Source organism: Eulemur rufifrons, chromosome 2 (assembly GCF_041146395.1).
Source record: "Eulemur rufifrons isolate Redbay chromosome 2, OSU_ERuf_1, whole genome shotgun sequence".
In the NCBI taxonomy this organism is placed as follows: Eukaryota; Metazoa; Chordata; class Mammalia; order Primates; family Lemuridae; genus Eulemur; species Eulemur rufifrons.
The window spans coordinates 19,454,482-19,474,862 of NC_090984.1; the positions used below are offsets into that span (position 1 = coordinate 19,454,482).

The window sequence follows — 20,381 nt, forward strand, 5'->3', positions numbered from 1 at the left end:
TCATCTCAGGGATTGGCCTTGAGCTGTTAGAAACTATGTGTTTGCTCAGTCTTTATAAGCCTAAATTGAAGCCTAGCCAAGCAGAGGCTAGAGTTTGGCCAAGAAAGGAATCTTTGTCAGCTTTTTTAGCTTAGACAAACATAAAAAGAAGAAAAAAAAAAAAAGCATGCATCAACATGTTGAGACTATTTTTCAGGTGCTTCACAAGATTATAAGGTAGGTGCTGTTGATATCATCTCCATTAAAAGGATGAGAAAACTGAGGCTCAAAAAGATTGTCACCTGCTCAAGGTCACACAGCCAGAAGTAGTAGTGCTGAGATTTGAACCTGGTTCCAGAATTAGCTGTCACCCAGAGTCCACAGACCCATTCTATGCCTCTAGGCTCCAACCACCTTTAAGCCATCTCCCTCCCTCACATGCTCATCCTACCAATGTCACTGGACAGAGTACTGGATCTGGGCAAGTATGTGGTGCTGGGCAGTGGATCTCAGCTCTGGCTGCACATTGCAACCACCTGGGGAACCTTAAAAATACCCATGTTTGGGACCCACCCTCAGAAGCTCTAAAATAACTGGTCTGGGGTACAGCCTGGTTGCAGGGATTACTACCAGCTTCCAGCTGGTCCCTATGAGGAGCTGGTTTGAGACCATCTGCACCAGGAGCCTTCACAGCTACCATCTCATTTGATCCCTACAAGGATCCTCTGAGAAAGGCAGGCAGAGGGCAATCATGTCCTGTTGATGAACTAACAAGCTCAGAGAGGAAAAGGCTCATATAGTTAATAAGATCTGGATATGGACTCCAAAATTTCTGACCTCCAGCTCTGAGTTCTCTGCCCAAAGGTTCTGCCCTACAGGGCATAATTCATAATCCAGAGAGTGTGAAAAAAAGCAATGTCCCCCAAAATAGAGATGGGCAGCTTAAAATTTCTCTTGGACAGTGAAAGTCGTTTCTCACCCCCACTGAACACGTAGACGAGGGGTAAGTGCCTGCTTCACCCATAGGACCCAAAACAAGGCCAAGGGATGCCAGGGTGGTGAGCAGTGGCCCGCCCTCCCTGACAAAGTGTTCCACTGGCAGAAACCAGGCTGGGCTAGGGCAGAGGGGCCTGCAGTTCTCTGATAGCCGGGCCTGCTTTCCACGCCCACTTCTCTGCAGCCGGTTGTGATCTCGGCTCAGGGCGCACCCGCCAGGACCTGGGAGTGGCCCAGGGAAGTCGGGGACCTATTACTGTACCTGCCAGGCAGCGTCCTGGGCGACCCAACCCGGTTGGGGTCCCAGCCGCGGGACCCCATTGTGTGCCCAACACTGGGGCTGCCAGCCTGGTCCAGCCCTGGTAGTTCGCTCAACGATGATGAGCGGAGGGGAGGGGCGGTTTCCCACCCCTGGGAGAAGAGGGGGCACTGCCCACCCTTGAGAGATTTGGAGGAACGCTGCTGCTCGAGTCTGACCGGCGTCACTGCCCACATCTGCGGGACGTCACAGCTCACGCTTGGCGGACTTAAGTGGTTCCCAGTGGTGGGCAGTAGAGAGGTCGCGAAGCCCCCTCCCCCCACTCCCTGTACCCATCTGGAAGGGCTCAGGTTCGCCCCGGCCTTGAAGATGCCACGGGGAGCCCCGGCAGCTGCAGGCCCTCGGAAACTGGGGCCCCACCGCGGCAGAGGGTCCCTGCCCACTCCAAACCCCTCAAAAATGCCACAATCCGAGGCAGGCCTCAGGGCGCTACCTGGCTGTGACCGAACAGGGGGCGGCCACACCCCCGGGGAGAGGCTGGGTGGGGACCGCAGGACGCGGCTCTCCCAGACCAACGCCTCAGCGCAAAGTTCCCGCCGACACTGCCCCTCGGGCCACCCTACCCGCGAGCCGGCAGGTCCCGCGGACCCTCGCAAGGGCAGGCGGGCGGCGGCGGGGCGGCGGGACGGTCCTCGGAGGGCGCCCTCCACGCCGAAGCCACCTTCTAAGGTCCCCGACATGGCCCGTGGCGGCGGTCAGAACTGGAGCTCCGAGGAGTCGGACGGGCAGCCCGAGGAGCAGGAGCCCGAGGAGGCCGGGTGAGCCGGCGGGGCCGCGCCGGAGGTCTGGGCAGCGAGCCCGCCGCGCCAGCCCGGCACCTCAGGCGCCGCCGGAACCTCCGCGAAGGTTCTCGGCCCTTGTGGCGTCACTGTCTCCTGGCGGAACCTTCCGCCGGCGCCGAATAAAAGCCGCTGCGGAGGAGCCGGCCCGAGTGCGGCGGCCGGCGGGAGGCGGGAGGCTGGTGGCGGGCGGCGGGCGGCGGGCGGCGGGCGGCGGCCGTGGCCGTGACGCGCGCGGTCGGCGGGGGCCGGGCCGGGCCGGGCCGGGGGGGGCGTCCGGGGCGCGCTGACCGGGCCCGCCCCGCCCCGCAGAGACAAGATGGTGAAGGAGACCCAGTATTATGACATCCTGGGGGTGAAGCCCAGCGCCTCCCCGGAGGAGATCAAGAAGGCCTATCGCAAGCTGGCGCTCAAGTACCACCCGGACAAGAACCCGGATGAGGGCGAGAAGGTGCGGGGCGGCGCGGGCTCATTGTGAATTATTCAGCCTGGGAGGACCCGGGCTGTGAATTATTGAAGGCGGCGGGGAACCCGAGCCGCGTCGGCTCCGGAGACCGTCCCCGAGCGCCGCCCGCGGCGGGCCGGCCGGGCCGGGGGTGGCGGGAGGCCGAGGGGCGCCGAGCGGCGCGGTCAGCGCACTTCGCCGAACGCCGGCCTCCCCGTGGAGGTGCGTGTGGTGCCGGGGCCAGGGGGACTCGGACCCCTCGTGAGCCCCTGCGTGGCCCATTCATTCCTCCATTCGCTCCACAAGTGTTTATGGAGCCCCCGCCGTGGCTGCCGGATGCCGGGCAGGCGCCGGGACTGAACCGGGAGAGGCAGCCGGCAAATCGGGAAACAGAGGCACATGCGACCAGGAGTTGTGCACTTGCTGGGAACGACTGGTTCACGTTCCCTGTTGATGCGTAAGCCCTAGGCAATGAGTTTCTTTAATCTGAGCTAGTACCTGGGATAAGCCCGGCGCCCCTCCTGAGAATGGCAAACTGGGTTTGGTATGTGTGCTTGTCTTCTACCTAACACTTGTCAGACATTGAATGATCACATTGTCTTCATTAAATAGGGACATGGACATCTGAAACGTGACACATAAGTTTATATGCATATTCCAGGTTTTTTGTGACAGATGACCCACAGTTGATCTTAAGTACCAATAATGGGCTCAAATGCTTTGCATAATAGGGACCTAAATTAAACCTTTTCATCCTGTTTACAGAAACAGTCTTTTTATCCCCAAAGAGGCTCATCACCCACCTGAATAGGTGACTTTTGAAGGATCAGGTATTGCAAGGAAGGCTTGTCAGCCGGCCTGCCCATTCCTCCCTTCACTTCTTGCCATTTTCTTATAAAACTTTAGTTGTTCCGGATAGGTCTTGGAATGTGGGGCCATTGTAGTGGCTGAAAGCAATGACACCTGGGCCACTTTTGAAGCCACCAATTGATCACTTGTCCAGCATTTAGACCGTGGAAATGACTCAAATCAAAATACCTGTCTGCATTAGTATATTCCAAGGTGAGAAGGCTACATTAGGAAGGTTGGTTGGGTGGCAACAGTGATAGAATATTTATATTTAGCCACATGTGCCGAATGTGGCTGTCACAAGTTTAAGATGCTTTCCTGTAAGATCATTTGTCAGTTATTTGTGTTGTTTCTCATCTATATTTAGGTGGCTTACTGTAGCTTTTAAAGTCACTGGCTTTCTACACAGTACTGGTGATTCATAGATCTCCTCCCTAAATTCATTGTAGTGTTTCTGACAATCCATTTAAGGAGACGATCTGGGATTCTAATTTCACATTTTGGCGGGCTGGCTAAAGGCAATATGTGGGAAAGCCTTCCAACCTTGGTTTTGGGTAAAATCTCATAGCACTCACCAAGAGGGAGTTCATGACTGTGTGCAATACAATTTGAGAAGAATGTGCTTTTGGTGTTCTGAACTTTTAAAAAAGTTAGACTTGACCCGTACTACATGTGTGTAGGTTTCACCCTCTATATACCTGTCTGGGCAGGTTGTTTGGTTTGTTTTAAACTATTATTTATTCATAGCCAGGCACTGAATTAGTGTCACAGAAATGAGCTCTTGGCAGTGAGATCTGGCAGGCCCCTCTCCGCTTGCGGGGGCTTCTGTGATGTTCTCACTCTCAGGAATACTTTCCCCTTTCTACCTTCAATGAAGTGGATAAAATCCTTTAGTTTAGTTCTCAGCTAAAACATCTTCCTGGAGGCTGCCTCTGAGCCATAGACTGAACCACTGGCTGAATATTCATCCTACTTTAATGGTGTTACTTGTTCGATACCCACATTCCCTGCTGTGGTGTATGCAGGGAAGGGCCTGTGCCCCCATGGCCATTTACTGCCTGTGTGTCTAGCTGTGCAGGGTAGGTAGTAAAATATTTGTTAGCCGGCTAAGTGAATGAATAGCGATGTCATGATAAGAAATGCACTTTACGAAATTCTATGTAGGAGGAGGAGAGAGCCAATAAATGCACAAATTGGAAGGAAGATTGCAGTGAAGGGGGGGTTGGGAGGTCAGTGGAAATTTGGATTGGAAATCAAAGGGAATAAGGAGACTGGGGACTCAGTTTGTAGAAACTCTGCTGTAAAGTTCCCCAGAGAGAGCTCATTCATTCATTCACCATAGAACTCTTCTTCGGGTCCTACTGTGTGCTGGGTGCACTGCGTAGGCCTGTGTGTGTGTGTGTGTGTGTGTGTGTCTGTGTGTGTGTAATGCTTGTCCACTTTATCTGTCACAAATAGAACCTTTTTATTTTTTTCCTCCTAAGTTTGTCACTATATTATTAATGTCTTTTCAAAAATAGATTATGTTAGTCCTTTCCCCCCTTCCTCCCAGACAACTGAGAAGGCCGTTGGGGTGTTGGTCTTTGTTTTCCACCCTGTTGTCCTGTGTTGCTAAGCATTGGGGCAGCCTGTGTGTGTTGTCAGGTGCTCTGTATGCAGTCTGTACTTCTCTGTGGCTGGTTTTTTGCAAGACACATGGGTGGTGGGTAGCAGGTCAGCAAGATAGTCCCTTTCAGGGGCAGTGATAGGGGGACATATTCTTGGCTGTTACCCCATGACCATGAATTTGGTCTTTTGGTCAGTCTCACTGGAACTTTTAGTTTGAATAATAGACTATCAAGTTAAAAAAATAAGAAAAGATAATGTAACAGTACAGAAAATTTCAGAATACAGAGGACAGCCCACCAACTACATGTCATCGGAACCACTCTGTACTTCTTTCCAAGCTTTTCTTAGGATGATCATACATGGTCATCCTGATACAGGCTATTTTTTTCTCTCCACTTAATATTTTATCGTAAGTACTTTCCAAGTTGTTCCATAGTCTTCAGCCATTTTCCCAGCTGTATGGCAGTCCCATTAAGGTTCTGTGGCAAATGATCACAGTCTAAAAGGCAAGCTGGTCAGAGCACTAAGCTCCCACTGGGAGAAAGGGGTCCAAGCAGGGGCTGAATTAGACTCTGCAATGCGGGGACCCCAGGGAGGGGGTGGACCCAGTACTGGTAGTTGGAGCCCCCATCTCATGTAAGATCTGGCCTCTGACTGAATATCTCAAGTGACGGGGTATTCATTTTTTATTCTTAGATTAATTCTATTAAGTCCAAGAGTCTTGTGAGTGTCTAGGGAATTTGGTGAGTGTTTCTAGTAGACATTCCCACTAAGCATATTTGCCTAGTCTCTGACCTGCAGCCAGGCCCAGAAACACTCTAGAGCCAGCCTGGCCTGGTTGCTTTCTGATCTTCCATACCAGGCAGCAATCTCTACACCTCATTTTTTTCTGCTGAGGAAAGGGGTAACAGTGAGTGATGCCTACTACTTTGTAGAAATGGTATGAGAATTATCATATCGAAAGATCTAGCTGCCCTGTGTTATGATGTTGATTTTTTTAAGACTTAAATTTTAAATTGTCCAGTTTTTTGTTAGCTATTATTTAGTAGCTGTTATTTACTAGTTATTGATTAGATCTCAATCAGGGATATGTAGAACAAGGGAATACCTAGTATCTATCAATTTCTGTATTTGTGTCATCGTGGCACTCTTTCTGTATATCTTATGGAGCCAGCTGCATTATAGGATGTTTATGCATCTGTCTCTCAGACTGAACTGAGTCTTCAGGGGGCCAAGATGCTACCTCATTTATTTATTTCTGAATTCCCAGAATTGAGCCATTTCTACAACAAATAATTACCAGGAACCTTCTGTGTGTTAGACACAGTTCTAAGCTCAGGGAGACAACAGTGGGCAAAACTCCCTGTCCTCATGGAGCTTACATTGCAGTGGGGGGTACAGCATAAGCAGTAGATGATATAGCTTGTTAGACGGTGCCTAATGCCATGGAGAAAAATGAAGCAGGGCTGTGGGGAGGGTCTGGGAATGGGCTTGCAGTTTTAAAGCTGGACTTTGAGCAAAGTCTTGAACGAGGTGAGTGGGAAAGCCATACCAGGTGGAGGCACTTCTGAGGCACATGCTGCGGTATTGAGAAACAGCAAGGAGGCTGGTGAGGCTGGTGCAGAATTGAGGGTGAGGGAGGGGCACAGGAGGAGATGCAGGCAGAGAGCCCTTGGGTTGGGCTTACAGATGAGGCTCAGGACTGGCTTTTACTCCTGGTGGCCTGGGCTGCCTTGTAGGGGTTTTGGCAGAGAATCCATGCAGTTAGCAGGCTCAGAGGGAGAACAGACTGAAAGCTGGGGTGAGGAGGGAAGAGGGAGACTTGTGAGGAGGTTAACTGCAGTAGTCTAGTCCAGAGATGGGGGCTTCAGCCAGAGCGGGTGTGGTGGTGGTACGGAAGGGATTTTGCATATTTTGGTGTTCTAATTTTATTTTAAACACTTCCATGTACCTACAGAAAAGATGAGAGTGGTACAATAAATATCTACATGTCTTTCACCTAGCTCCACCAGTTGTAAATAAGTTGTCATATTTGCTTTGTCTATTGTTATTATTTATTATTACTATTTGCTAAAGCTTTTGAGAGTAAGTTGCATCTGTCATAACATTTCAGCCCCAAATACTACAACATATTTCTCTTAGGGACAAGGGCATCCTTGTACATAACCATAGTGCAGTTATCAAAATTGAGTAGTTTAACATTAAGAAAAAAAGATCACATTTCTCCAGTTGTTCCGATCATGTCCTTTGTAGCCACTTTTTCTTCCAGTGCAGGATCCGATCCAGGATCACACATTGCATTTAGTTTTTCTGTCTTACGGGTTTTCAGAATGTCACTGAATTTGGGTTTTCCGACTGGTTTCTTACAATTGGATTTCAGTGATACGTTTTTGGCAGGAATGCTACACAGGGGTTATTGTGTCTGTCTTAGGGTACTGGAGATGCAAAGGTGAAGGTAGCGCCAACAGGATTTGTTGACAGGTGAGATTGTCATTGACAATAACTGAGATACGGGGAAGACTGGGGGGAAGGCAGGACTTTGGGGGGGAAATCAGAGGTACAGGTTTACACATAGTATCTGGCACGAGGTTGGGTGCTCACAAGTGCCTATAGTTGAATTTCTTGCTAGTAAAGTGATTGCCATGGGCCAGACAGCCACTGGTAACACCTGGAGTCCTGGGCTTACCTGGTTATAGATTAAGCCCTGGCACGGTCTCGTTGCATCCTAGCTGGCTGGACTTGACTTCTGTGTGGTGCAGCCAGAGTAGGGAAAAACTTTCCCTCTCTACCGCTTTCTCTCCCTTACTCTTGCCACCAGGCCTTTAATGGTGTTTGCGCTCTGTTTCCCAGCTTACAAAGGGAGCAAATGGGAAATTTGGGTTCCAGATAGAGGATGTATAGACTGGCTAGTTTGAGGGATTGGGTGCAGAATATCTCTGTTATTGTTTTATTCATATTCTTATGGTGGATTTGCTTAATAAAACATTTCAAACCTTCCCTCTCTCTCTTTTTAAATATCTCTCTCTCTCTGTTTTTTTTTCTTTTAAAGTTTAAACTCATATCCCAGGCGTATGAAGTGCTTTCAGATCCCAAGAAAAGGGACATTTATGACCAGGGTGGAGAACAGGCAATTAAAGAAGGAGGCTCAGGTGGCCCCAGCTTCTCGTCACCCATGGACATCTTTGACATGTTCTTTGGTGGTGGAGGACGGATGGCTAGAGAGAGAAGAGGTAAATGCTTTTAAAGAAATATAAGCAAGTTTTATAGTTTCCACAATTGTATGTGTTGTAGGAATCAGGATCATGCTTTAAAAAGGTACAATTGTCGGCTGGGTGCGGTGGCTCACGCCTGTAATCCTAGCACTCTGGGAGGCCGAGGTGGGCGGATCGTTTGAGCTCAGGAGTTCGAGACCAGCCTGAGCAAGAGCGAGACCCCATCTCTACTAAAAATAGAAAGAAATTATATGGACAGCTAAAAAATATATATAGAAAAAATTAGCCGGGCATGGTGGCGCATGCCTGTAGTCCCAGCTACTCGGGAGGCTGAGACAGGAGGATCGCTTGAGCTCAGGAGTTTGAGGTTGCTGTGAGCTAGGCTGACGCCACGGCACTCACGCTAGCCTGGGCAACAGAGTGAGACTCTGTCTCAAAAAAAAAAAAAATAAATAAATAAAATAAAATAAAATAAAAAGCAAACAAACAAAAAAAAGATACAATTGTCATGTTTGGGGTTCATTAACTTTAAATGATTCGACACTTGTCTAGTATCCAGGAACACTACCTGGAATCTCTTAGTGTCCTCAGTAATTATCTGACACCTTCCAAACTACACATATGCAGGAGCAGAATGGAGTGGTGGAATAGGAAGAAGGAAGGTCAAGTTCATCTTGTCCTCTTTTCCTCTGTTGTTGGGGTCAAACACCTGAGTGTCCGGGGGGATGTAAATGGTACCTCCTGTGGTTGTTAGTGATCCCGTTACCAAGAGTGCTTTCCCCTCCTGCCAGCCCTCCTTTCGTGGCTCCTGGTTTCCCTGACCCAGGCCAGGGCCCGCGGGCCTCTGATTCTGGCTGGTACTCTGCCGTGTTCAGGATGGCCTTGTTTTCCCAGCCTGCTCAGGGGATTTTCTAGGTAACAAAATTCACCTCTTTATGTTTTAAAATCTTTGTAGTAAACTACCTGCCTTTTCAGAATGCATTATGATTAATCTCCAAGAGGTGAATGAGAAACTTCGAGCTTAGTTGAATGGCCCCAGGCCACTGTTTTTGAGTTCTGGGGTTTCTATTAATACATCTTACTTCTTGCCAGGCTTTGGGCTGTCACCTCTATTGTCAGTAGTCTGTGATAGGCTAGCTCCCTTCCTCCCTGTCCAGTTTACTGTTGATAAGCCATTTTGGATCTTGAAACCAGATAGATAACCAAGCTTATTACAATTCTGCGTAAAGTCAGAAGAAATAAACTGTGCGTTGGGGTTTAAGAAGTGTGATTTTGGTAAATGTGAGGCCCCTGGATAAATGAAGCCGTACTTGTTCTCACATTATAATTGACTTCGAGCTTTAAAAAGCTTGGTTGTCAATTCTGTGAACACAGTGTGCTGAAAATCACCAAGTGTTTATTAGGGAAAAATCCTTCTCCTGTCCTCTGGGTGTATTGCCTGCTCATGTAATTGATGGTGTGGACCTGAATAAAACCTTGGGTATTCTCTTGCCCAGCTCTCTCACTGCCTTGAGATGAAAACCTTCATGCTTTTAATTAAGTCATCTCTCAAAGTTGACAACCAATAAACCAGGACACCTAGTCTCAGTGACTGCGAGAGTTCCACGGGCAGCAGGGAGGGTCTTGGTGACAGGCTGGCACTGGCTGGACCAAACACACTCCCACTCTTAAGAGTAGATGTCCACCATCCTGAATGCAGAGGCAAGATTTTGGCAGAGGGAAGGATTCCCACTTGGCCACAAATTACAAAAGGGCTCAGAAAGTAAAGCACTTTATGCCCAAGGAGGAGGTCTAGAGACATTTATCTGTGAGAAAGGGCTCCTTTCCTGGGGAGAACTTAGTAACCAGCTTCATTGGTTAACACTGCCTTAGGTTTCTCAGTTAGCACTCTCCCTGTCCTCAGATTTAGTCTCAGAAAATAAAGGTGGAAAGTCTTTTTGTTGACCTCTATAAATGATTGAATAATTAGCTCATAGCTAGAGAAGGTATTAGTTCTCGTTACTGGCGGAGGGCCAGAGGGCAGGCGGGTGTAATAGAAGCATTGCTTCCCAAAGGGGTGGGGATGAATGACCCTGGCACAGCTTTGCGTCTTTGGAGATTTCATATAACTAAGGGTCATATGGGTGGTATTTAATACAGTGGTATATTTACTTCAATATTACTAATTGTTTTTTTTTCTCCCTTGGTAAGGCAAGAATGTTGTACATCAGTTGTCTGTAACTCTTGAAGACTTATATAATGGACTCACAAAGAAATTGGCCCTCCAGAAAAATGTAATTTGTGAGAAATGTGAAGGTAAAAAATTAATTTTTTAATGACTCTCACAGCTCTTACCCTTCAGATTTGGAAGCAAGTCTGCTTATTTTACAGTTCAGAGAAAAATAATTTATCTTCAAATAGAAGGGTCAAGCAGAGACTGCAAGCAGGTGGCCTGAGGGCCAGATCTGTTTGCCTGAACGAAGGTTTTCTTTGGGCTGCGCCTCTGTTCAATATGTTAACAATCATTTTCAACATGTAAAAATCAAGACAGTTCAGCTAATCTCTGAGTTGGCAAACTTTTTCTGTAAAGAGCCAGATAGTAAATATTTTAGGTTTTGTGGGCCATGTAGTCTATTGTAACTACTCAGTTCAGTAGTCACAATTCATAAATTAATGGACATGCCTGTGTTCCAGCAAAGTTTTATTTACAAAACCAGGCAGTCTGGCCATAGTCTTCTGACCCCTGACTTAAATGTAAATGTAACTACCATGATTGTTTAAATCTGAGTTTTCAAGAAAAGTCAGATCTGGTGACCCCAGCCCCACGTTGTCCCACAGAGAATTGGCTGAGCTGGGCAGGAGCCCCTGTTGACACAGCTGTGTTCTCTGGACCTCCACAGCCCCAGCTTCCTCACTGACCTGTGGGCATGGTGGTCATCTCCCCTGGGGTGGGAGAAAACACATTGGATCAAGCTAAAGTAACAATATTGGCACAGTCAAAAACACAAATGTTTGAGATCAGATGTTAACATCTGGATGTCATCTGCTTGGCCAGGCTCATCCAGACTCTCCCACATTTTTTGTCCTGATTGTAAGTAGAATTCCAAGCCCAGGGTCCAGTGCAATGATTCACTGTCCTGCGGCGTCCAGTCGGGACACGGGTCGGGGAAAACCCAGCGCTCACCGCTGCCGCCCCACCCCGTGCAGGCATCGGTGGGAAGAAGGGATCCGTGGAAAAGTGCCCGCTGTGCAAGGGGCGGGGGATGCAGATCCACATCCAGCAGATCGGGCCGGGCATGGTGCAGCAGATCCAGACCGTGTGCGTCGAGTGCAAGGGCCAGGGCGAGCGCATCAACCCCAAAGACCGCTGCGAGAGCTGCAGTGGTGCCAAGGTGATCCGCGAGAAGAAGATTATCGAGGTACATGTTGAAAAAGGTGAGGCTGCGCATGACTAGTGCTCCGCACTGACTGGAAATGCTACTCGGGGCTAACCTTGGGACACGCGGGTTAGGGGTCAGGGAAGTGGGCATCACACTGTGTATTGGGGTGTGCCGTGAACTCCTCCTATTTCCAGGTCATCTCTCTTGACCCTCCCTGGCTTTATTCCATTCTGTGTCACCTGCCAAAGCTTTCTTGCTGAGGTCTGCTTCTTTGGGATGACAACCCACCTCTTTTTAGGGTTTTCTAGTGCTCTAAAAGTCTTACTTGGCCTCAGTTTTGGTCACTTGGCCTCTCCTGACATTCTCAGACCATTCCTTTAGAATCTTTGGAGTGTTCTTCCTAATAGCTTTCATTGCTCAGAGTGGCTGAAAGAGCTCATCTGAGCCTTTGTAGCTGTGTGTTCCTTTTGTCCACGTTCCCCCCCACTGCGTCACATTCTCCCAAATATAGCACCTTCCCCGGCTGTTCATTTTGCCTGACGCCATCATTTTAAGGCCTTTTTCCATCTCAGCTGTTCTCCGAGTATACCCTGACTATTTTGTGGCTTTCTAATCCTATATCAGAGATGAGACCAAAAGTAAAAGAATCAACACCCAAAACAACACAGGTGTTGTTAAAGGACTTCTTGTTCAAACATGCTTGAACCCTGTGCCTGTGTGTGCACGTTGACTTATTAGAAAAGGACAGGGCTGGCTGTCCTGTCCCCATGAGTCCCTAGAGCTACACCCTGTGTGCACTGGGATGTGGGTGGTGACCTCATACTCACATTGCCGCATGACAGGGCCCGGGGCAGGGAGTGCAGCATGAACCTGGGGCGTGGGGACCCATTTGCCCTCTCGCTGTGCACGTCTCAGGCCTCGTGTTATGCCGAGGGAAGTGGGATCATCCCAGCCACCTCTCCCCGCCTCCTGCGTGTGAGGTTGGGAGGCTTGGTGGATAATGAACCCCCAAAGGACTCTGCATTCTTTCTTTAAACGCTTTGAGGAAGTACGGTTTGTATGCGGAATGGCTAATCAGCAGGGCATGATGTTTCGTAGGTATGAAAGATGGGCAAAAGATACTGTTTCATGGAGAAGGAGATCAGGAGCCTGAGCTGGAGCCTGGTGATGTCATAATTGTGCTTGATCAGAAGGATCATAGTGTCTTTCAGAGACGAGGCCATGACTTAATCATGAAAATGAAAATTCATCTTTCTGAAGCTCTTTGTGGCTTCAAGAAGACGATAAAAACCCTGGATGATCGAGTTCTAGTTATTACATCTAAATCAGGTAATGTTTCAAATGTGTGTTTCCATTGAGGTTCTGTATGTTTAGCATAATGATTCTGGCCAGGTAGCCTAATTTTTTTAAATTGATAAATAATTTATGTAAAAAAATGGGTAATGATCAATTCAGGGTATTTGAAGTATCTACCACCTTGAGTATTTATTATTTCTATGTGTTGGGAATAGCCTGATTTCACATTTCCGGTTGACTTCTGTTAAACAAGTTATTGTGATTGATTTTTCTCTAAAGTCATCACTAATGACTCCAAAGCATTTTATTAATTTCTTTTATATTCTCTTAGGAAAAAAAATTCAGAGGGGGAGGAGGACCTCTGGCAAAGAAAATTCAGAGTTGAGGGTAAAAGCCTCAAATAAGAATCTTGGGGGTCTAAAATTCTAACTGGAATCTGCCAACTAAAATTTAAAAATTTTATTTTTATGTAGTAAAACATAGCTGATAATAGTAGTGTTTTTCTCTCAAATGGTGATCTGTGCTGGTCCATCCACATGTTCCTCTAGCCTCTGTGTTGTCGATTACCCATGAAAAGAGATGTTTTAAGATAGAATTTTCCGGAAAATAAAAGACAGTGTATGTCAGCTTATCCTTGGAGGCATCTACAGGAACCATTGGTCTACACACATGCACAGGGAGCCAGAGGGAGCTGCCTCAGGGCCTGAGTTCAGCCTCCCAGCCCTGTGTAAACATCAGGGCACTCGGCTCTCAGGAGGGCACTGAGCGCCTGCCTAGAAGTGGCTGAGAAGGGGGAGAGGCCACGCTAGGGACCTGGGCTTGAAGCTGCTTCTGGACAGCACTGAGGTCAGCTATACCTATCAAAGATAGTCTGGACAGGTGTGGTGGTAGCCAAGGCGCCCAGGCAGCTTGGGGCCTGGCACCAGCCACGAGCAGGGCTGCTCTAGCCCCCTCGCTGCGGAGTCGCTTTTCCTAGGCCATCTGAGGTTTGGGTCTATAGGAGCAGTTTCAAGCCTGGGCCGGGTAGCCGACCGATGAGGCCATCTGGGGCAGTGACAGCTAGTGATAAGGCTTCCAAGTCCTGCGGGGTGAGTGAGCCCCATGCCTGCCTGGCCAGCTTCCAAGACTTTTGCTGCCTCCGTGCCATGTCTCTCTCCCCTTTCCCCTCCTTACCTGCTTTCGGCTTGCCAGTCTTCTTCTCTTTCTCTGTCACTTTCCTCTCTTTGATTCTTTCTGGTTCCCCTTTTCTGGGGATAACATGAAATGAAGTGATTATATCTAAGTCTTGATCAGAGTTTGTGGGGGTTTTAAAAAACTTTTTATTTGGAAACAATTTCAAGCATACAGAAATCTGTAAAGAAAGCTGGGCATGGTGGTATGCACCTGTAACCCCAGCCACTTGGGAGGCTGAAGTGAGAGGATCGCTTGAGGCCAGGAGTTCGAGTCCTGCCTGGGCAACATGGCAAGACCCCATCTAAAAACAAACAAAAAAGTTGTACAGATAAAAATAGTCCAAGGCCCACCCATATATAATTTGCCTATCGTTAATATTTTATCTCATTTGTTTTCATTTGCTCTGTGTGTGTGTGTATGTTTGTATGCACACCCTTCAGCAAGGATTGGGGAAAAGCACTGCAATATAATGCAGAATTTGCATGAAAATTTTACATAAAACCCTTTCCTTTAGGCTCTGTTCCATAGACCTCGCAGGGTACCCATTTCATCCCCTCACTTGAGGAGGAGAGTTTGAGGACCCCAGTTTACACAGAGCCCCAGGCTACTGGCTGTGAGCAGGTACATGCCCAACACCCCAGCATTGTGTCCAAGAGCCCCTAACATTGTCACAGTCCAGTTTCTAGCCCTCCTGGGAGCCAGGGCTGGGCAGCATGTGTGTGTAACTTATTTGGGAAAGCCCGTCCTTGGCCAGGGGTGGCTGATTTGAGGTCTTGTGTCAGCGTGACAGAACTCCCTGGCACAGGGCCCTGCCGCGGGGACTGGAGCCCAGCGTTCCTCACCACCTCAGCTGACCCCAGCCCAGGGAGCCTGCGAGCCAGGGACAGCGTGAGGGTGGTGAGGGAGGAGCCGCAGAGGGAAGGAAGTGGCAACCCCTGAGAAACCCATTTCCTTCCCTAGTTACAAGGAAGGGCTGAGCATCCAGAAAACCTGCTGTTGGAGATTCCTTTTTGGTTGTTTTCTTTCCCCGTGCTTTTTCGTTGTTCTCATTTATCATTTTTTGTGTCCTCTCTTCTCTTTTTCACCCCTCTTTTCTTGTTTTGGCTTATTTCTTGTTTCTTCCTTTCCTCTTCTCCCTCACCCTCCTTCCTTCTGCTGTCACAATGCTTCAGAAGCAGATTAATGACAAAAGGGACTTAGGAGCCACACAGGGGTATGGTGCCGCCTGCCTGCCAGCAGGTAGTGCTCGCTGGAAGAGCCCAACGCACAGTCTTTAATCTCTCCCCGCGTCTCCCACGCTTGCTCTCACGGCTCCCACAAGCTAGAAGCAGGAGTGTGGGGAGCTGGGCTGGAGAGCAGCACAAGTGACACGTGGCAGGCACAGGGAGACAGAAAAGTTCCTCACGTGTTGCCTAACAGTGGGGACACGATCTGAGAAACTCCTCACTAGGCGATGTCATTGTATGGACATCACAGACTGTATTCACACAGACCTAAGACGGCACAGCCTACGCACTCCCGGCTGCAGACCGGACAGTTGCTACTGTGCTGAACACTGGGGGGATTTGTGTGTCTGAACAGACCCAAACATAGAAAAGGTACAGTTCCAGCCTGAGCAAGAGCGAGACCCTGTCTCTACTAAAAATAGAAAGAAATTATCTGGCCAACTAAAAATATATGTAGAAAAAAAAATTAGCCAGGCATGGTGGCCCATGCCTGTAGTCCCAGCTACTACTCGGGAGGCTGAGGCAGTAGGATCGCTTGAGCCCAGGAGTTTGAGGTTGCTGTGAGCTAGGCTGACGCCACGGCACTCACTCTAGCCCGGGCAACAGAGCGAGACTCTGTCTCAAAAAAAAAAGAAAAGAAAAAAAGGTAGTGTTACAATCTTAAGGGACTACCTGTCGTACATGTGACTGAGACGTTATGTGGTGCGTGCCTGTATTTAAAAAAAAAAAAAAAAATTAAAAAAAACCCCAAGAACACAAAAGCCCAGCAGCCCAGGGCCAATCATTAGCTCAGGGGCCACCATCCTGCCCCACAGTAGGCTCTGAGGCCATGTCTGAGTCACAGCCCTGCCCGTGGATGACCCCAAGGATGGAGAGTCATAGGCACAGTTTATTTTTTTTTTATTTTTTTTTTTTTGAGACAGAGTCTCACTCTGTTGCCCAGGCTAGAGTGAGTGCCGTGGCGTCAGCCTAGCTCACAGCAACCTCAAACTCCTGAGCTCAAGCGATCCTCCTGTCTCAGCCTCCCGAGTAGCTGGGACTACAGGCATGCGCCACCATGCCCGGCTAATTTTTTCTATATATATTTTTTAGCTGTCCATATAATTTCTTTCTATTTTTAGTAGAGATGGGGTCTCGCTCTTGCTCAGGCTGGTCTCGAACTCCTGAGCTCAAACGATCCGCCCACCTCGGCCTCCCAGAGTGCTAGGATTACAGGCGTGAGCCACCGCGCCCGGCCCACAGTTTATTTTTTGAAACCTTGTATGTTGTACTTTTAAAGATTTCCTCTTGAGAGAGATGTCAGCTTCTGCACAGCCCCTTATGGGAGGGGCTGCTGAATAAATCGGGGTTCAGCTCCCTCTTCATCCCCCACTCTTGTTTTTTTCTGAACATTTCTGTCCTTTGTCCATTTTCATCACTGAGCTGAAGAACATACTTGCTCAGAAACATTTTCTCCTTTTCCTTTTCCATGCTCGGAGGGAAATCACATTTTTAGACTTGGGGGAGAGCCTCAGAGCTCTGGGGCTCTAAACTCCGTGACGCCTTCTGAACTCCTGCAGCTGTGAGACCCGGTGGGCGCAGCCAGGAGCCCGACTGCGGCTCACCAGCGCACACGGAAGTGCCAGTGGCCAGAGTCACCTTGTGAGCTCCCTACCTGGGAAAGTGATTGTCACCTACAGGGGGCCACAAGCCAGTTTTCATACCAGATGGGGGCTGGTTGGATTCCTTGGAGGCCTCTTCCTGTTGCAGGTTCTGCTTGAGTGTCCAAGGAGCAGACTCTTGTCCCCATCATGGTAGAAGAGGCAGGCTGATAGGTGTATTGGCCCATTTTATGCAGGCTTGGGTGCTGTGAGTTCCAGTTCACTCTTTTAAAACCTACCTAATGATGGAGACTTCAGCATGCTGCCCCCTTGACACGCTGCTGGAGCCCAAGGCCCATCCCCACCCCTCAGCAAGCAGCACCTGACAGGGATGACTCGGATTGGGACCAGCTTTCCAGTCAGGGGCAACGTCAGCCCTTCCTGTGCCTGCCGCCAAAGGGGTGCTAGGGCTCCCCCCAGCTCTTCCAGAAGGGAGACTGGCCTCTGCAGACCGCCCTCCGTCTCCCCGTTTCATAACTAAACCTCTTCTGTGGCAGGTGAGGTGATAAAGCATGGGGACCTGAAGTGTGTGCGCAACGAAGGAATGCCCATCTACAAAGCACCCCTGGAAAAAGGCACTCTGATCATACAATTTTTAGTAAGTTCACTGCACTTTCTTCTCATGGAACACATTATTAAAATGCCTTCGTCGAAAGGGGAAAAAACAACTATATGTCTTTGCCATCTCACTCCTTACAGGTAATCTTCCCCGAAAAACACTGGCTTTCTCCAGAAAAGCTTCCTCAGCTGGAAGCTCTGCTCCCTCCTCGACAGAAAGTGAGGATCACAGATGACATGGATCAGGTGGAGCTGAAGGAGTTTAATCCCAGTGAGCAGAACTGGCGCCAGCATGGGGAGGCCTACGAGGAGGACGACGACGGGCCCCGGGCCGGGGTGCAGTGCCAGACGGCATGACATGGCCCAGAACCGCACAGCCCCGCCGGACTAGCACATGATGAATGTAAAGTTGGCACAATGAAAATGGCATCGCTTTAATGGCCTCGTGTTTGGGGTGTCCTGTGTATGTGTTCAGCATTCAATTGCTGAGTGTCTTTTTGGGTTTTCTTTTGGTTGTAACTTAAGTTATAGCTTAATTTATATTTAAATGTTTTAAGTGTAAATCACCTCTAGTCTGCATATGGAATCTGTTCATTTACATTTTCAAGATGTGCTTTTGAGATGCCAGTGGCCGCACCGACACTTCGTGCTTCTGGCTTTGCCATGTTCAGTTCCACCGATAAAGCACAGCCCGGGTAGCAGCACCCAGCCCCCTAGCGAACCCCAAGGCACAAAGTGGACATCCTGGCCCATCTCTAGGTCTGTGGTTTCTCTGCCCTCCCTCTCCCTCCCTTGGCAGAGTTACTAGGGCATGATCTCAGGGCTGCTAATATGACATTTCTGAGTCTAGATTCTAGATCCTCTTAAAGAATAAAAGCACATCTGTGGCTCGGACTTGGCTTCCTGTGCCTGGTTAGCACACCCATAGTTGCAGGGCCAGCTTAGTCTGTTCTGTGCCCTTAGTGGTTGGAGTGGGGGTGTGATACGACCAGATACGATCATCTCTCTTGGAAGTCTTCCGAACCTTCCAAGCCCTGTGGTGAGGATAAACCAGTGTTTTTTTTTTAAATGATACGTTGGTATCACTGTTTGCCTGTGACTCCCGCACCTTGTTCTTTGTGGTTTATGACTTTTCTGTTGACAGCCTTTGCAATGCTCTCCCACCAAAGTGCTTACTTGTAAAGACGAAACCCCCCAAGCACCCAGCAGCCTCGGTGCAGCAACAGAAGCCAAGGGAGAATGCTAGTGGTGTGGCCGTACGGCACAGCCAGCTTCTCCTCTGACCAGTGATCCTGGGAGACTTGAGGATCTGGAAAGACATAGAACTTCTCAGTGTTTTCCACCTCGTTCTCCCAGGGTCAGCTTCCTTCCAAAGGATCGTTCCTCTCATTGCACAGCCATATTACAAAGGGCTTCCTGCTCAAGTGATGTTTTGGCAAGAACTGCACTAACCGAGTTCTACTGTGGACGACAGTTTGTATGGACTACCACTGTAAATTATAGCTTGTTTGGAGGGATAGTCATTATCTTATCCCTGGCAGGTAGACTACAATTTGAACTTAAGGTTACCTCAAACCTTTAGCCATTACTGCTTCTTTCTTTCCCACAATTTGTGAAGAAAAACTGCTACCTTCGAAGCTGCTGGGTTAAAGCAGAAGTTGCCTGTGAGATCTACCCTTATTTGGTTATATGCTACCTAGAGTTTTGACTCAGACCAGGGACCTCCCCTAGGAGGGGCAAAGGGCAGATCCGACCATGGCAGGTAGGGTGAGCCAGCTGGTTGGACTAAGTTGAACATTGGTCAGGATAGATATAAAACTGATACTTCCAACTACAACTACGTGAAAATCGATTTATAAATGGACCACAACTCTAGGGTGTTGTTTCTGTGCTGTGACTTCCTTCCTAATAAATTATTGCTAAATAATTATTGTTTAGTTGGTGATGGAACAAAATTACATTCAGCTCCTTGTCATGTAAGAGGAATTTGAAGGGTGTTGCTTAATTTTATTCCACCTGTACATTTGTAACCTTAAAATTAAAAGTGAGCTGGTATGAGAGACAAGTGACTTTGCTTTTTCTTTCTTTGAGAGCTCAAATAAACAATGTTAAGTGCCAGCTTGCCTCACATTGGTTGATATAGTGGAATGAAGTTTCCACCCGCATGAAGCTTTATTTGGGGGGTCGGGGGTGAATGCAAACATCAGGTAGTAATGACTGCTATGACAACCAAGAGGAATGGGAAGAACAGAAGAGAATAGGGGAAGGCGGCCTCTACAAGGAGCTGACATCCGAGCAGCTACCTAAACAGTGAAGAAACAGACCTCTGAAGGTCTGAGGGAGGAACATTCCAGGCAGAGCAAATGGCAAGGACAATGTGGGTATAAGAGGGCGAGCAAGGCCGAGGCAGGAGAGAGGCACAGGGCTATGATAACGAGCATGGACTCTATTCTGAGGGCGATGGGTGGTTTGGGGAAAAGCACATGATCTGACTCACAAGCACATGATGTTATGATCAATAAAAAGCAACAAGCTTCTAAGTGTTAACTACTTAAGCCTTTCCCATTAATATGCATACCAAGTCTCAAGGGGACTGCTGAAGAGAAAACTCTGAGGTACAGGTACTCTGGGATAACTGTGGCAAGGCCGGAGTTCAACCAGTAGTCACAGGCTCGAGCCTAGGCATGGTTAAGACAGCAAGAAGAGCAGTCTGCACTCAACACCCACTCAGGGAGTTAGAGCCTCTCTGAAATTACTAGGATAAAAAGGGGGGCATGGCAGAAGATATCTTTAATACATCAAACAGAAAGATGCCCAGATAGATAGGACTACAGAATGTCAAATATACTGTTTCCTCCAAGACTCCATTCTGAAATAGATTAGCTATTTCACGGCTTCTGCTCGCTCGCTGCTATTATCTTGCCACATGAGTCAATCCCCTG

General features: G+C 48.5%; 1 protein-coding gene across 3 annotated transcripts; it reads left to right on the top strand.

The window, feature by feature from the left end:
- The first annotated feature begins 1,972 nt into the window (after nucleotides 1-1,972).
- Nucleotides 1,973-19,482, top strand: DNAJA4 (DnaJ heat shock protein family (Hsp40) member A4). 3 transcript variants are annotated; one of them, XM_069456859.1, is made up of 8 exons: nucleotides 1,973-2,052; nucleotides 2,386-2,524; nucleotides 8,025-8,205; nucleotides 10,378-10,482; nucleotides 11,374-11,601; nucleotides 12,645-12,875; nucleotides 17,379-17,479; nucleotides 17,581-19,482. In XM_069456859.1, exons 1-8 carry the CDS (start codon nucleotides 1,973-1,975, stop codon nucleotides 17,794-17,796), a joined length of 1,281 nt encoding a protein of 426 aa, XP_069312960.1. In that variant the 3' UTR covers nucleotides 17,797-19,482. The 3 variants fall into 3 exon arrangements, with proteins under 3 accessions (XP_069312960.1, XP_069312969.1, XP_069312978.1); XM_069456868.1 differs by lacking the exons at nucleotides 1,973-2,052; nucleotides 12,645-12,875 and having other exon boundaries at nucleotides 2,346-2,524; XM_069456877.1 differs by lacking the exons at nucleotides 1,973-2,052; nucleotides 10,378-10,482; nucleotides 11,374-11,601; nucleotides 12,645-12,875 and having other exon boundaries at nucleotides 2,346-2,524.
- The last annotated feature ends 899 nt before the right edge of the window (nucleotides 19,483-20,381 follow it).

Bases quoted from the DNA above. Each gene is read 5' to 3' on its own strand.
- DNAJA4 (XM_069456859.1), top strand. From the start codon at position 1,973: ATGGCCCGTGGCGGCGGTCAGAACTGGAGCTCCGAGGAGTCGGACGGG. The intron at 2,053-2,385 runs GTGAGCCGGCGG...CCCGCCCCGCAG, and splicing joins CAGGAGCCCGAGGAGGCCGG to AGACAAGATGGTGAAGGAGA. The intron at 17,480-17,580 runs GTAAGTTCACTG...CACTCCTTACAG, and splicing joins CTCTGATCATACAATTTTTA to GTAATCTTCCCCGAAAAACA.